Here is a 17,029-nt window from a genome sequence, read left to right as displayed (position 1 = left end):
CCATAATCCCAAAAAGGAGCAGAGCCAGACTTCCAGGGTAAAGAGGACAGAGACATCCACAAAGGCATGGCGCCGGGGGTCGGGGGGAGATACTACTTGTCAGCATCGCAGAGCTCAGACACAGGGGTGAGTAAGGGAGGGAGAGGGACAGCCCGGAGACTACAGAGGCCCGTGGCCAGCTCACGTGGCCCCTTAGTTTAGAACACCTGAAAGCAATCAGGGAACTCCAAGATGGAGGACAGGTGGCATGACGCTGCATTAGTTTTGCTTTCTAATGACCTGTCTGCAGTGAGAAAAACAGCAATATTTTCGGCCCTTGTCTGGAAACCCAAGGGTGTCAGATAGAAGACAAGTGTTTAAAGCACATCCTCTTAACAAGACAGGAACATTCATCTGGGGTGGGAAACACTGAGACACACAGGCGTTGGATAGTATGAGGGGGCAGGCCCCCAGTCAATGTAAAACTGGTCTTTAATGGCCAAACCATTATTTGCTTCTAGCAGGTGCTATCTATGCCTGTGGTGTAATGTGGCGCCGGGTCCATAGGGGGCGCTACACACACTAACCACGAGTGTGTGTTATTTAACAAACTGATAGGAAAACACAAGTATTAATGAATGATTAGCGCCAAATGTATAAGGAGAGGTGCGTGTCGGACCAGAGAACCATTAAAGTCAATAATAATACACAGTTTGGTCAAACAGGACCTCCCCAGGCAAGACTGAAAAACGCCCACCCCAGGACAGTATAATGCCAAGTGTGCTTCTGTGGCTAGCGAGTCCTTTCCCACCCTTCCTGTGACAACGGGCTGGGTCTAGAAGGAGAAGTGACCACTCACTCGGTCCTCTGCACCACGGGGAAGGAGCCCATCCGCACATAGGAACTCTGCACTCCATTCTCTCTCTTCCCCAAGATTTCCTTCACACTGAACAAGTCCATCAGGTCAAACCCTGTGCAAAGAGAAGAACAGGGAGTGAGTTCCTGGGGAGAGAAAAAAATTGGCAGATGAAGGCAAAGCTTGTCAGCTCTGCAAAGGCCGCCTGCCCATGCTGTCCCAGGAGGACAGAGGTGCAGGTGACCTGCACAAATACATGTCAAGGGAAAAACAATCAGAGGTCATGAGACACATGGGACTTCAATCCCAGGAAAGAGGCACAGAGGATGCAGGTACCGGCTTTCTCACCAGAACATGAAGCCCAGGAAGTCCTGGATGGGCTCAAACACGAATGAATGGAAAGTGCCCTGGGTCCTGCCCCCAACCCCACCCTGTGGGGACCTGCCTGTCCAGAAGCCCGTTTCATAGCTGGGTCCCCAGCAAATCCCAGCCAAGGGCTTTTTTTTCCTGTACCCTCAGGGTTGCCCTTCATTTGGGTTTTGCTTGGATTATAGTTTGACAGCTTTTAAACTTCATGGCTTATAGAAACATCAGAACAAAGAAAAATGTCCTTGTGATGTTGCATTAATGGAAGGTGTTTCTGCTTGGATTGGTTTGCTTTCCCCTGGAGAAGACCTGAAAGTCACTGTCCATGTAAAGGAAAGGAAAGGCCCTGGGCTTGGTGATAGGAAAGGGTTTAATCGTTTCTCATATTTGCAAGGGGTCAGCAAATTTCTTAATGAGGCAATGATACCTGATGGATAGGGCATTGTGCCAACTAGATGAAACCCTGGATATGCCCTGCTCAGCAGATCAAAGGAAACTCACAGGGCAGGTCTGTTGCTGGGGTTTCTCACCATGGCCACCAGCACATCCTCAGCTCCATTTCCTTGCAGGGGGATACTGTTACACAGTTGTCTGGACCAGACAGGAGGGCTGATGGGTTCTGCAGACCTGGTTCCTAGAGGCGTCTGAAGACAATACCATTCTGGAGGTGGATAGCAGGAAAGCATGCTGACTTGAATGTGAGCCTCGGGGACTGGAGAAGCTCTCATCATGGTAAAGGAAGGCCAGCTGAGGGCAGGCACCAGGATGCACCTGCTCGTTATCCCCAAGACTAACAGAGCTCCCAGCATTGATGGCACCTGACCCCTGGACTTGGGGAGAGTCCCTCGCTTCCTTCAATATTCTAAGATGCCACCTGAGAAGACAGGAAATGAACTTACAGAGTTCACATTCTAATGATGAAAGCCTCTTTGATCACTGGATTTCATCCATCAGATCAATTATCCATTCGGCACCTAAATTTGGGAACTTGCTCTATGTAAAAATGGTCAGGAAGGGAGAGGTTTTAGCATTTATGGTGAGTTTTGAGCACCGCAGTCAGACTGATCTGGGTTGTATTTCTAACTGCCGTAACTGTGTGTCTATTTCATGCAGGAAGGGTTCCCGCGGTGCAGTGGGCACACTGGGAGGGAGGAGTAGCTGGGAGCTCCAGGCAGGTGGCAATGCTCAGCAGGCATCGCCAGTGGTGAATAGGCCCAAGGCATGCGGCACCCACAGACTGTGAGCTGGGTGGCCAAGGACATTATATCATTTTGCCAAGCCCATTTCCTTAACTGAAAATATATGGAGGGAATACTTCCCTGCAGGGCTGTGAGGAGAGTGTGATGACATTATAAAGTGCCATGGGAAGCCAGCATCCCATAATTGCCCAGGTATCATTGCCATTTCTTCCTGGGGCCCTAGGAGCAGCCTCTGGACTTATGTCCTCTGCAGAATCTCCCAACACTAGGGGCCTTGTGCCCAGCAGTAGCCCTGCCACTCCCCCCAGAACCCTAACACCGTCAGCCTGGCTATACAGGACCAGACTTCCAAAGAACACCACAGCAAAGTGCAGCCACCTCCCCCAGCAGGAAAGAGTCCAGAGAGACCCATCACTCGTGGCCCACAGCTCTGTGATCCCAAGAAGTCAGGGAGGAGCAGCTCATGGAGTTGACTGGGCCCCATGAAGAGGTGGCTTGTGACAAGCCCCAAGGCCACCATGTACCCTGGCTCTTGTGCCTAGAAGCTTCCCAGCTGAGGAACAGCAGCTGCCAGGGACGACCAGGAAGAGCCTGGAGGGTCCTGGTTCTGGGTCCTATTTATTGACTGACACCAAGAGATGACAGGCACAGGGCTCAGATTTTGATCCGGAGGAGTGGATAGGCATGAACAGGCTTTGGGCCTGGGTCCTCCTGGGCCGCAAAGCCAGCCCAGCCCGGTCAGGGTGTGGAAGTGTCCCTGTGGCTCCAGGGGCTGCCTCCTGCAGGGCACTGGGAGGAGGAGAAAGGCCCAGCTCTAGGAGGCTGCCAGGCCTCTTCTTGCCTGACCCTGTGAGAAGTCGGAGCCAGAAGCCCTGCTCCTCTGCTTCATGGCCTTGTCAATTGTCCCTAAAAAGTGCTACCTTGGTGGTGGTCTACTTTTCCCCGTAACAATTACATGTGGGGGAATTCAGGGAAAAAATGGTTTAACAAAGCAAATATACTCTACTTTCTGACTCTGCTTTTATTGGTTTCAGTGAATAAAAACAAAGACTGAAACAGGACAAACCTTTAAACAAGGAGCACTTAAGTAGGTGGCAGCAAAGGGCACCCAGAGAAAAGATGAATTACCACAAATAAGTAAGGGCTGGGAAGGAAAATGAAAAATGCTCCTGAGGTAATTGGACTGAGATGCCAGGCGTCCTGAGATAAAGAGGCAATTGCTCAAGGCAAAAATTACCAGGGGCTCCGCCCCACTGCTGGAGACTCAGCTGGAGCAGGGGCAGATGAGGGCTGGCAATAATTGATGTAGACTTCAAAACAGCTAGGAGAATTCTGAATGTCCCTGGCACAAAGAAATGAGGTTTGATGGCAAAGCAGAATGCCCTGATCATTATAGGCTCTATACATGTATGGAACTAACACGCTACATCCCGTGAATATGTGAAATTAAGCCAGGCATGGTGGTGCATGCCTGTCATCCCAGTCCTTGGGAAGCTGAGACAGAAAGATGGCAGGTTTGAGACTAGTCTCAGCAGCTTAGGGAGAGTTTTAGCAACCTACGGAGACCCTGCTTCAAAAAAAAAATTAAATAAAATAAGGGCTGGGGGTATAGCTTGGAGTTAGAATCCCACTGGGCTCAATCCCCAGTAAAACACACACACACACACACACACACACACACACACACACACACACACACCATATCAATTAAAATTATTTAAATTCTGGTGCTTTGGTTGTTCTTGGGCAAGGCACCCTTTGTGGAAAGAGGGAAGGAGAAAAGGATGAAATTGGCCAAACCTTCATCTTATCAAATGCCCATCTGGCTGCTCAAATTCAATAATTAATTGAATTGAATGACTACTTTGGGCTGTCAGAAGCTCCAGCTGGGGGAAATCTCTGCTGGGAATGAGATGGCCAGGGCAGGCTGGCTCTGTGGGCTAGCGGGAGAGTTTGGACTTTTTTACCCTAGAGGTGATGAGGACCCCTACAGGGCTTTGAAGCAGGGGAGAAACACAATCCTGTCTCTGCTTTACAAGGTCATTCTGGAGAGAAGAGGGGCAGGAAGAGCAGAAAGGAGCAGGCTTGGTAACATGCACCCAGAGGAGGGACAGAGGAGGGATGGAGGATATGTTTGAACTGTAGAGCTTTTAAGGAGGTGCAGTGACCATGACTTGGAGGTGCAGTGACCATGACTTGATTATCTGGCTCAGAAGGGAAGAGAAAGAATTCCAGAATCCCTGTGGCCAAATTTAAGACCTGCATTGAGCTCAATGTTGTAAGCACTGAACTGAGGAGTTAATTCCCTGGGAAGCCATAGGACATTTTTAGTGGCTAAGAATTTGCAGAATGATTATAGGAACTGAGACAGAGCTTCACAGATGTTTGCCAAAACCTTGTTAAGTGGCTGGAGTAACTGAGGCTCGGAGAGGTCAGGAGCTTGACCCATTAGGTGGCAAGCAGCCGGGCCATCTAAGACATTTGTCTGGATTTCCCTTCTCTACTCCTGTCTTGTCCTCCCTGCTCCAGCCCAGAAAAGCCCTAGAACTAGCCAGGGTCACTTAAGAGCATGCCTAGCGGTGAGGCTTTGGGGAATTGCATTTTCCTCCAATACAAAAGCTATTCAGACTGTGTAGGTTGCATTTGCATTGCCAGGTCTGAGGTTTCCTGTCTCTGGGACTCCCGCTTCAACCTCAGCATGGCAGAAACGCTTTTTCAGGGCTGGTGATTACTGAAGTAGACAATAGATCAGGTTCTCTTTGTGGTCATAAGAACACAGAGCAGCTGCTGCAGCTGCTAAAGGCTGCCCACCTGGCTCTCCACTTCGCTCCTGGGCACCTCTGCAGAGAGGACAGGTGAGCTCAGGACTCTGCTGGCTGTGGATAAACGCAGCAGGAATCAATCCTAACAGAGGGTCTCACGGCAACTCAACCACCAAGCACTCTTCAACGGACTGTACCTTACAGGCCAGAGGATAAAATATGTGTTCATAGTTTTGCATATTCATATGCATTTCCGTGTGCACATGCATGCAGACACACATGTCCATGTACACACAAACACATGTGCATGCACATGTATACACATACACTTCCTGATTCTTCCCAGAAAAGAATCAGTCACTCTTTTTTTATGGGTGTGTTGTAGTCACATATCTTAATGGAGCACAAGGTGGTAGAGGCATACATGCACAAAAAATTCTTGCTGCTCTTTTATCGAGAGAATGGCAAGAATGCTTCTGAGTTGTAGACAACACAGGCAGATGCATGTGTTCACTTGTCTTCCTTTTCCTCCTCCCTCTGTCTTCTCCTTTCTTCCCTCATCTGCTCTCTCTTCCCTCCATCTTTTCTAAACCTGTCATTTCATCTTGCCTCCCATTTACCCAGTCTTCTTCCATCACTCCTTGCATTCATATATCCATCCACTCATCCAACACACATACACTGAGCTTCTTCTTTGTGTGGCTCTATGCTCTTAGGGGCATGCCCAGGTAAGGGCAGGTCCTGCTCTCAAACATCGTGTATTCTTGCTGGAGCATGGACAGGGAAGCAGGTAATCATGACACCTTCTCATTGGAACTCTCAGGATAGAACAAGATGCTAAAACAGCAATGAATGTCCTTGTGGGGACCTAAAATTATTTTTTGAACATGACTGTTGGGTCCTGGGGGATGGGCAGGAGCTCACTGTGGGTCTCAGGTAGAAACGGGCATGCTAAGCATAGAAATGCCAACAGTCAGGGAAAGTACTACATCTCTGGGAGTCATAAGCATCTTTGCGCAGAAGACTCAGAGCCTTTAAGAATGGGTGAAGGAGCAGAGGCTGGATTCTAAGTGCCAAGAAATCTGAGTTTTAGAACTTTGGCTCTTGAGGAAGGAGAGAGATGAGGGCAGTGGTGTGGGAGAGTGCCACACTGCTCCCAGGAAGCCGCATCGTTCCAGATGAGAGACAAGGCAGGCTGGGTTTATACGGCAGCAGAATGAGAGAGCAGCTTTTGTTTGCGTTAGCTCTGCCACCTACCCAATAGATGTAACAACAGCCAAAGTTCTGTGTTCTCTCTCCGGGTGCCTGTCTGGGACAGTCAGTCCACGAGGAAGAATTCTGAACCTATCCAGCTATTCTCCTCTGTCCCACAGCCTATTTTTCGCTCCTTAAGATGGGTGAGTAGACGAGCTTTTGGTAACCAGGGCCAGTTTGCCCAATATTTAAGACAAAGGTATATTTCATTTATTCACTTCATTGAACCAGCTGCCTTGGTATAAAAATTGAACAGTCCTAATGTCAAGATCGGTCTCTCTTGGTAACAAAATATGCAAGTGTGCACTTTCCTGGATGATGGACTGGATGTGAATCCTGACTCTGCCTGCAAACTCAGGCAAGTTACTTCATCTCTCTGAACCTGTTTTTCTACCTACAAAACGTACACTGTGCGTCTCCTATGCTATGAATGTTAAATGAGAAAATACATAGGTATACAGTAAGTGCTCGGTACTAATTGTGACTGCAATCGCTACTATTCCCATAATTATGTCATCAAGGTCATAATTATGCCCTTCTACAGACAAAATGTAAATAGTGAATTGCTTCAGGATGCTCCTCTGAAGGATGGTGACTCACAGAGCCAAGTGTAGATAATGTAGGAAGGAAAGAATTTGCTTTGAAGAGGGACTTCAAAGAGAGATACTGAGGGCAGAGCTGGGCAGACACATATATGCTGGAGGGAATGGACAAGAGATGACCCAAGAGCTTCTGGGGGGATTACCAAGGCAGAAAGCAGGAACATCTAAGTAAATTTGCCCTGCAGTTTTGCACTGTGGGCCAAATAGCAGCTACAAGTACAGGCATTTCAAGGTAACTGAGCTAAAAAAGTCAAGAGATGCAAGTCACCTTTATCTCATGAATTAGACGAAGAAGCTGTGACAGTGATCTGTCTTCCCTAAGTACCAATGGCATGCCCTGTGCATGAGAGTTATCTATCCATTCCACCTTGCTCTGGGTTCTTCCAAAAGTGCTAGGCATTTCCTGGGATGTACTTGATGGGGTATTAGGGTCAGAGGCAGGAAAGGAGGGTAGCCCATAAAGTATGGCAGGAAGGCAGTTATTCCATGGGTGACTGTACCTGGTTCCTGCTGGGAAACCCTGGGAATGGAGCCCAAAATGGACCTGAGAATAATCCCACCAAGTGGACATAGGAGGTTCCTGTACCAAGTCATTGGCCAGGGGCTTCTGGCAGTACTAAATCTCCAGCACGTTCTGTTGCTGTGTGTACCGTCTGCCATTCTAGAAAAGCCCCTCAGGCTCACAGATGTAGATACTGACATCCTGAAGTCCACAGGAGCACACTGCCATGCCGGGGTCCCTGGGATGCAGGCAGGGCACTAGCACACCTGGCCAGCACCTGTATTTGACTTCCTGTGACTTTTTGTGCAGGGTGGGAGATAAGCACATGGCTAGAATTGGCCCTGAGAGAATGGAGGAAAGAGTTCCTGGACCAAGCAGGCATCAGAGAAATGAGTAGGGCTGGTATGCTGGGTATGGGGGTAGTAGTTATCCTGAGTTTATACCTGTAAAGTGCTCAGCAGGATGTCCAGCCATGGAGAAGACTAATCAATATTCAACACCTTCAGGATGATGGAGCCACAGACTGGCCATGCCCACATGCTGCCCTGCCCTTCTCTCCTATACAGACGCGGCCTCTGACAAGCATCTGTGGCTCTTCTCCTCTCTGGGGGTTCTACGGTCAGGTGTCTCTTCATTCTTTTGCAATTGATTCACTCAGATGGGACAGCCCTGGTTGGCCCTCCCCTACCAGGACACGCATTTATTTATCCATCCTCTTGCTCAGTCTGCCCATTCTTTGCTGGCTCGTGTACCAGCTGCTTTACAAATGCACGCATTCCAATGCATTATTTAGTGAGTCCTATAAGATGTGCACAGCCTGCCAAACGGAAAATGGAACACGTTTGTCGCTTTTGGATGGACGGTCGACACCAACATAGCTCAAACATTCCATCGGGACTTGCTGAAAAGCTAGAATGAAGAGAAGTTCAGAAGGGCCACTCCTTCATGGGTGAGAGCCACTCGCAGGTCCAGTGAGCAGCACAGCAAGGCAAGTGTGTGTGACTGCAAGGCCTCGCTTACCTGTGATTTCCTTGCTGGCTCCATTGGTGTGCTTAAAGCGTTCTCCTTCTACTCGAACGCTGGGGCAGAGCACGTCTGCAAAAAGCAAGAAAAAACAGAGACCAGTGAGAAAGCATGGCCCATGGCCACCCAGGGAAGTCAGACAGCAAAGGGATGCCAGCCCACCCACAGCACAGGAGGGGCTCGGTGTCCACGCAGATGCAGAGGCAGCCGGCGGCAGCAGCTCAGCTTCATCAATTCTTTCCTGTACTTGTGTCCTTGCTAAGCACTAACTGCAAATATCATGCTCCATACCAGGAGATCACCCCATTTCCACTGAACTCAGCCTTTCCCATTGCAGATAGCAGAACACAAAAACTAATATTAGCAGCACAGTATAATAGCTGATAAACACGTGGAAGGTTGCTGGGGGGTGGGGCGGGTGCAGGGCCCAAGTGTACCTCCTAACCTGGACCAGAGGCCAAGGAGCTCTCTCCTGGAAAGGGTCCACTTAAAGAAATAGTAAGACTCAGATAGACAAAAGAATAAGCACCGGTGCAGGCCAAGGGAGCCCCATTTATGAAGACTCACACATACATGATGATTCCAAGTCAAAGGAGGGTCAATGAAATGGGAATTTTGTATGGTGAGGTGAGGGCAGACCATAAAGGTATCCCTTAAGTCACATTATGGAGCTTCAGTTACAATTCCAGAAAAATTCAAATTCCGAAGCAGCAAAACCTCTCATTACATAGAAGCAACGGAGCCAAGTTACACAGAACACTATTGTACCATATTGCATACAGGCCTCATCCTCACAAATTGTCGCTTTAAGATAAAGATGAAAAGAAAATGAACTCTGTCCCTCTGCAACTCAGAATGAGCACCAGCTCTGAACTTCACTGTGCTGGGTCCTGGTGTTGGTTCTGGGACTGACCAGCCAGTGGCTTGGAGCGGTCTCCTCGTCTGCCCCAGTGTCGACATCCTGTCAAGGGCGACCCTCAAAGGCACACCTGTGGCAGGGTTGTTTAGGGGACTAGGCAAGAACAAGTTCATTGGCACCTGGGGACTGGGGTAAGGAGGCTTCCTCTTAAATTTAGCACCGAAGGCAGCTCGCTGACCTCGTGTAGACCCAGTCCTGGAAGCAACTTGGCCATCACAGGTTATTATACTAGCTACACATTACTGGGAAGTTTTACCACCCTTCAGTTCTGTGCAATGCTTGCTGCCCCTGTTTGGGGCCAGGGGTGTTTCAGTATAGGACCTTTGCATCTCTGTTAACCCATTAGCTATCAGGGACAAATAAGGTCTTCCCTGATTTGGGTGGAGGTATTTTTAATGTGTATCCTGACAGGCACCACCAGGTCTGACAAGTCTCATGGAAGTAGTTATTTTGGAAATAGCACTGACTGAGCTGTCTGTCTAGGACTAAATCTGAGAGCACACAGGCACCAAGAAATATTTAGACAGCTCCACCCAGGACAGCAGCAGCTGCAGGGTGACGATCAATTACTTTCACCTTGGAATCCTGCCAGGGAAACAGGCTGGGAAGTGCACGGCACTTAAGTGACTTTAAAATGTGAAAAGGAGTTGATGCAGAAGGTTCCATCCTAGATGATGAGCAAATTTATGGGGGCTGATGGCTAGGTCTCAGAGGAGGCTGCATCACTGGGTCACAGCTGCAGATGCCTCCAGGGGAAGACCTTGCTCCCAGATCTAGACAAATCTGAAAATCATAAACAGCAAAGATGGAGAGTCTTTTCAAAGAAGGTAGGACTTCCCACAATGCTTTAAGGAGTCATTTCTGAAACAACCCCAAATTTCCTTACAAGACCATCACTAAGCTTCCTACATTTAAGGGCTCAAGGAGCAATTTATAGCTTGGTTAAGTCAGGACAAACAGCTCTCAAAATACCCCCTTGGCCAGTCTTCCCAGCACTGCCAGGGCTCTCAGCTCACTTGCTTATCGGGGAGGTAGGCCTAGCATCCTGAACCACTCTCAGCCACCCTCCGATGAATGTCCTCTGGCCAAAAGAGCCACATGCCAGTTAATCTGTTTATTTCCACATTTACTCATTTGGTCAAACTGAGATATGTACTGAACTCCAGATGTGCTCCAAGCGCTGACCTCATTTTAGGGGCATATAAATGGCAGCTGGAAGCAGCTTTTCCCTGCTACACTGCTGACAGCAAGGTTTCTGCCATGGACTTTTGAAATCTCTAAGACTGTGAGCTCAAGCTAACCTCCCCTCCTCTAAGTTCTGCTGGTCAGATATCATGGTCACAGCAAGGAAAAGATTGACGGAAGCAGAAAGGGCAAGCAGGTAGATGGGGTTGGAACCTTTACTTTTACCTTATCCTCCTTCAAATGGGAGGCATAAAGTCTAAAGGAATATTCAGGAGACTTAAGGAAGGAGGGAACCCAAAACTGGCAACCCCAAGTCTGGGTAAAAGCAAAAGATATACAAATATATACTTAATCAAGCCACTGTAGTTGTGTGGTACTGGCACTTGAACTCAGGGTCATTGTATCTCGGAGCTTTAATCCCAGCCCTATTTTGTCTTTTTATTTGGCAAAGGGGTGTAAGTTGCAAGGGGGGATCCTTGCACTAAGTTTCTGAGACTGGTATTACAAAGGGGTCTAAGTTGCAAGAGAGGCTCACTAAGTTTCTGAGGTTGGTATTACATCTGTCTGCAGTGCACACAGCCTAGCCACCTGCTGGCTCTCTCAGCCAAAAGGCGTTGCAATTGGAAAGAGAATACAGGGAGTTGCTGAGTGCCCCTGTGTGCCCGTCACCTGGCCTGAGACTTCACCTCCAACAACCATCCTGCCAGGTTGATTTTGCTCTCTTAATACAGATGTAAAAACTGATGCCTGAGGAAAGTTAAGACACTCTTAGGATAGGTAGAGTACTCTCTGTATTTGAATACATGACTACCTGAATGTGGACTTTGGGCATGGAAATGGTAGGATCTCAGCGGAGATCAGCAGGACCAGCAGAGACCAGGAAAGTAGGCCTGCCAGCCCTCGGGGGATCAGCCAGGAAGCCATCACCACTCATCTGTCATCTCTACGTAGCTGCTGCCGAGTACAGCTGACCACGGAAAGACAGGCGACACTCCAAGTGGGCAGGGGAAGAGGTGAAGGAGGGAAATTATGAATCAAATGTCAAAAGACACGCAGACCTCTTCCTCTGCTGCCAAAGGGCAGCCAAGGAGTCGTCCACACAGCTCCATCTCAGAAAGGCGGCAGATACTGAGTCAGGCACAAGGGCCCCAGGGATGGTGTTAATAAGGATTACAATCCTAGAGTTTACTGGGCATGCTATGTGGATTGTTTCTGGGTTCGTAACTGCTCTATGAGGGGGATGAAGTCATCCCTAGGACCAGCAGACAATGCAGACAGACTGCTCCCTGTGCTTCGGACACTGCTGTGAACATGTACACTACATGAACACATTCACCTGGGGCCTCGCCACAGATTTACAGGATAGGCATGTTATTTACAGATGCTGAAAGAATTGCCACTGAAGTAGCATGGCGTGGTTCATCCTGGGGGTGGAGGAGAGGCACATTCTGCAGCTTCAGGGGCAGGAACAGAGCTAGGGGAAAGGTAGACAGTGGCCAGCATGGAGAGCCCTGCAACCCAAGGCAGGGTCGGGGCCAGGATTCCAGGCAACCGAAGAGCAACTTGCTGCTGATAGCCGACGGCTGAGAGCGCCAATCCACCATCATGACCCTGGTGTCCCAGGGCCTCCTCAGGAATGGCCCTGGCCCAGCACTAGTAGGTGTCACCGAAGACTATGAGGATCGTGCCCTGGGAGGAGCAGGTGCAGAGGGAGGTTGGTGGGCAGCAGAGCCCTGGGCCTCTGGTTCCACCAGCCCTGAGATGCTTTCTTTGCTCTTCTGGCCAGGAAGGCAGTGACTCTTAGCCCTTCGTACCCGAGAGATTTTAAGCTGTCCCACTCCAAACCTTTCCTGCACGCCACACGTAATGAATGCTGACCATGTATCTGCTACTGAATTGACCCTGTCCATAAAATAATGGGAAAATGGCAAGCTTTCAATCATCAGAGTGACCTCCAGTGGGGAAGATAGGAATTGATTTGATCAGTCAATGATGTTCTCAAGAAGTGTGTGATTATAATGAGCAGAAAGCACTGAGCAGGGCTGTATGATGGTGGTGGGCAGCAGGTGACAGAGGGACAGGGCTGGATGGTGGTGGCAGAGGGGCAGGTATGGGCGGCAGATGGATGAAGGTCAGGGATGGGCACAGGTGGCTGAGGGTGAGGATTTGAATCTTAGGTGGCAGCAAGCAGGTACAGGCAGGAGGAAACAGAGTGACTCACTAGAGGTCCAGGCAAGAGCTAGAGGGGAGAGAAAGGTAGACGCCATTGCTGGAGGAGGTCAGCAAAGAGCAAGGCCACAATGAGACAGAGGACAAAAGCCCAGGGGATGGGTGCTTAAGGGCTCTGATGGTGACAGAGGGGGAAGCGGAGACCAGTGAGAAGACCCCTCACCAGTGGCCAGGGTCTTGTGCCCATGTGACGAGCAGAGATGAGAGGCAGCAGACCTACCATGGAGGCTGACTGAGCAGGTTTGGAAGCAGATTGGATGTAGAGTGTATGAGGGAGGGATGAGCTACCCCGAGCCTCTGGAAGACAGGGCCTATCTACCCAGACCCTGGTAGGCACTTCACTTTACATTTGAGATGACCCTTAGTGTTCAGAAAATCAGAGACCACTAAGCCTGCTGTCCAGATTTCAAGTCCAGGGTCCTGGCTGGGGACTGGCTGTGGAAGTTGTGGGGGCGTAGGTCCAACAATGTTTAGGATGTTGGGAGTGTGAAGGCTGTTCAGAGATAGAGAAGGGATGAGAAGTGGTCTTTAGACATCCCCAGGCCACCAGCACTGAAAGGGCCTGGTTAGGGACTGACCAGACAAGGGGGCAGAAGAAGAAAGGCCGGAGAGGCACAGGGGCTGCAAGCGTGAGGGTCCCCAAGGTGGGGGGCAGTGGCTCCTGCAGGGAGCAGCCCATGGAATCATGTGACTGAGAAGACGCAGCAGACACAGGGTTTGGCATCGCACAGGTCACTAGGTCACTGGTAGCCTGAGCGATGGGCAGCGGCCAGATTGGAGCTGGGTGAGGAGACAGCGGGACAGCATGTGAGATGCAGGGACAGTGGCCATGTCGCAACTAAGCTATCCTGCCCTGGCCTTGGGTTTTAGGAACACTGAATGGTGGTCCTCCATCACTCTCTGATAAGGACTCCGGAGGGAGCCCTTTTTGGAAAAGGCAGGAAGACACACTTTCTCCCAGACAGACATTCCCCTGTGAGCAGTGTCCCTCCCTTCTCAGGACACTTCCTGGTTCATGAGCCTGTCCCTAAATCCCCCCCTCTGGTGGAAGAGGAACAGCTCAGGGAAGGTTAAGATCCAGGCCAAGATGGGAGGGGACAACTGATAAAGGCACTTCCCCTGGACATTAATTCCCTGACAACAGGGAGTCAGGAGAGTCCGGATCACTGGGGCCCAGGCCCTGGCCATGCCCAGCATTGACCCTCAGTCTCTCTGTGTCTGTGGATGAAACTTCACCCTCCTGAGTCTGCAGAAAACAGTGCTGGCAGCATCACCCTGAATGCCCCTGGGCGTCCCTGTCTCTTCCTGCAGTCTGTGGTTCTCAGGGAAGATGGACAAACAAGATAGGAAGGTATTTATGTTTTCAAGTCTTAGCCACATTCTCCCATTAGCATATGGCCTGGCGTCAGACATATCTGTGTCCAAACCCAGAGTCATGGCCCCCAAATCAGCCCCTGTGACTAGCAGCCTGCAGGGACAGAAGTCCCAGAGCCCTCCCAGGAGAGGGCAGGGCTGGCTTGGCCCTCCACTCCATCAGGCCCCTAACAACTGTGGAGAAACAGCAAGAGAGGCCACCTGTCATCAGGTCTCAGGTCAGTAAGCAGAGAGGGACATTTTATCCAGGGCCCTTTCCCAAGGGCTAGAAAGGGAGGTTTTGGGAATGGGCACCAGCTGCCCACTGCACAGGGAATGTAGCCAGTGTGGCTTACCGTGGGCTGTCCCTGGAGGCAGGTGTGCCTCTCTGTTCTCTCTTCCTCTCTGGGGCACCCTACCTGGATCTACACACCTTGGCACGCAGAGGTTTGGCCCATGGAGTGGGAGCCAGGCATGCTGTAGGCTCATCCACCGTCCTCTCTGCCTCTCCGTGGCCATGAGTGCCCTCACCTGCAGCCGAGGTTCTGTGACACCTGTCCCCTGACACCTGAGAGGGAAGAGGCACCAGCCCTGGGCTCCACCTTCAGCTCCTTTGTCTCCATTCCACCTCCTTCTGCTGACCACAAGGAAGCTGCTTGTGGCTTCTGGCCTCTCTTTCCTCAGGAGAGCATCGCCGGATGGCGGACTCTCGCATCCAGCTTCTACTCACAGTCCCTAAGCAACCAGCTCTTCACCCACTTCCATGCTACTCTCCTGGTGCACATCCCCTCAAGATGATCCATGTTCCCCCCTCAGCAAGGTGAACTTAAAGCATGAACATGGTACCCCCTCCCTTGCTTAAACTCCACTGAAGGTGCAAAGGGGACTGCAGTCTCATTATGAAACACCCTCAGCGCTCCAGAGGAGGCTCAGCTACTGAACACTTCCTGCCCTTCACTACGAAGATCAAAGTGCACCGAGACAAAGCCTGCCCGGGCTTGCTGTCCAACTTGGAGTGAAGCCCTGAATTCTCCCCAGGCCACAAACCCTACAGCAGCTGTCTGTGCCCCCGCTCTACTCCATATTCACTCCACAAGCCCCAGGGCCCCACCTCTTGAGGCCAAGTGAGGCCCGTCCAGTCCCTTTATATAAAATAGTTCTTCTACCTCTTTCCTGGCTGTGTCCTAGGACTGCCTCCGACCACCCCACCCAGACTAAAAAGAACCCTTCCTTCTTGTTTTTCTTACCCTCCCTCCTCTGCGGATATCCAGCAAAGCATTCGTTACAAGTCCCAGCTATGGTTTTCATTAGGATTTTAAGTGCTGCCTTTCTCTGTACTGTACCACCCGCCATGCTCTGTGGTCAGCGGCTCCAGCACCCAGTCAATATTCCCTGAACTGGTGAAAGCGGTGCTGTGGCAAAGCTATTCTCAATCTTCCTCCTCCTCCTCCTCCTCCTCCTCCTCCTCCTCCTCCTCCTCCTCTCCCTTCTCCTCCCCCTCCTCCTCCCCCTCCTCCTCCCTCCCCTCCTCCTCCTCCCCCCTCCTCCTCCTCTTCCTCCTCCTCTTCCTCCTCCTCCTCCTCCTCCTCCTCCTCCCCCTCCTCCTCCCTCCCCCTCCTCTTCCTCCTCCTCTTCCTCTTCCTTCTTCTTCTCCTCCTCCTCCTCCTCCTCCTCCTCCCCCTCCTCCTCCCTCCCCTCCTCCTCCCCCCCTCCTCCTCCTCTTCCTCCTCCTCCTCCTCTTCCTTCTCCTCCTCCTCCTCCTCCTCCTCCTCCTCCTCCTCCTCTTCTTCTTCTTCTTCTTCTTCTTCTTCTTCTTCTTCTTCTCTCTCTCTCTCTCTCTCTCTCTCCTCTCCCTCTCCCTCTCCCTCTCCCTCTCTCTCTCATCCCCATGTCTCACGTGAGAGAACTGAGGACTCACATGCCCTCTTCCAGGACACCCAATGTAAGCATGTAAGAGTGACAGCAATGATGGACATCTGCCAGTACTCCCCTCCCTAGGCCCTGCGTACTTTTTTTTAATACTAGGGATGGAACCCAGGGGCATTCTACCTCTAAGTTATATCCCCAGACCTATTTTTTAGTCTTTATTTTGAAACAGGGTCTCACTGAGTTGCAAAGGGCCTCACTAAATAGTAGCTGAGGCTGTCCTCAAACAGCAATCCTCCTGTCTCAGCCTCCTGCATGCTGGGATTACAAGTGTGGACCACCACACCCGGCCCCTGTGCACTTTGATACCCTCCTCGTGGACTGATTCTTCACCATGGGAGGTGGGCTTGGGTTCATGGTTCATTTTACAGATGCTGAGAGTAAGCACAGAGATCCTAAGTAGTAAGGAAAGGGGAGGCAGAAAAGGCCAAACACAGGAACTCAAACCCAGGTCGGCCAGCCTAACAGCTAACAGTTCAACCATGACATATATGCTGCCCGACCTCAGGAGTTATGATTTTTAAAAGATGAAATAAAATCCTCTGCTGCTCAGGATCTCACAGGGTCTGCTTCCCTTTGTCTTTCTTCATAGACACTGGAGGCCATCTGTGGCCTCCCATCAACAAGATGGTTGGACCACAGCACCTTAGACCTTGCTCAGCCTGGACCCCGTTGTGCGTCTATTGACGATGAGACACACTTTATGGGGTGGTTACCTAGCTGGCACTGAGATGCTCTGGGCCTGACGGAAGTTCCCGGGGAGACATTTCCGAGCCCAGCTGCAGGATCTGCTCTGTGTAATGAGGGATGAGGAGCTGGTGTCCGGGCTGCTGCCCTAGCTCAGGAGCCGCTAGTGTGAGCGACCTCAAGTCTC

General features: G+C 50.6%; 1 protein-coding gene across 1 annotated transcript in view; it reads right to left on the bottom strand.

The window, feature by feature from the left end:
- The window catches only part of COL22A1 (collagen type XXII alpha 1 chain), a gene marked incomplete at both ends in the record, with an annotated part of 240,887 nt that overhangs the window by 208,412 nt on the left and 15,446 nt on the right, over nt 1-17,029 (bottom strand). The window contains 2 exons of the mRNA XM_080694710.1: nt 839-950; nt 8,541-8,615. Of these exons, the coding sequence (XP_080550836.1) occupies nt 839-950; nt 8,541-8,615 (187 nt within the window). The remainder of the gene's footprint in view (nt 1-838; nt 951-8,540; nt 8,616-17,029) is intronic.

Source organism: Muscardinus avellanarius (assembly GCF_963383645.1).
Source record: "Muscardinus avellanarius genome assembly, chromosome: 4".
NCBI classification, from domain to species: Eukaryota; Metazoa; Chordata; class Mammalia; order Rodentia; family Gliridae; genus Muscardinus; species Muscardinus avellanarius.
The sequence above is the reverse complement of the archived record's forward strand: the minus strand, read 5'-3'. Positions and strand labels throughout refer to the sequence as shown.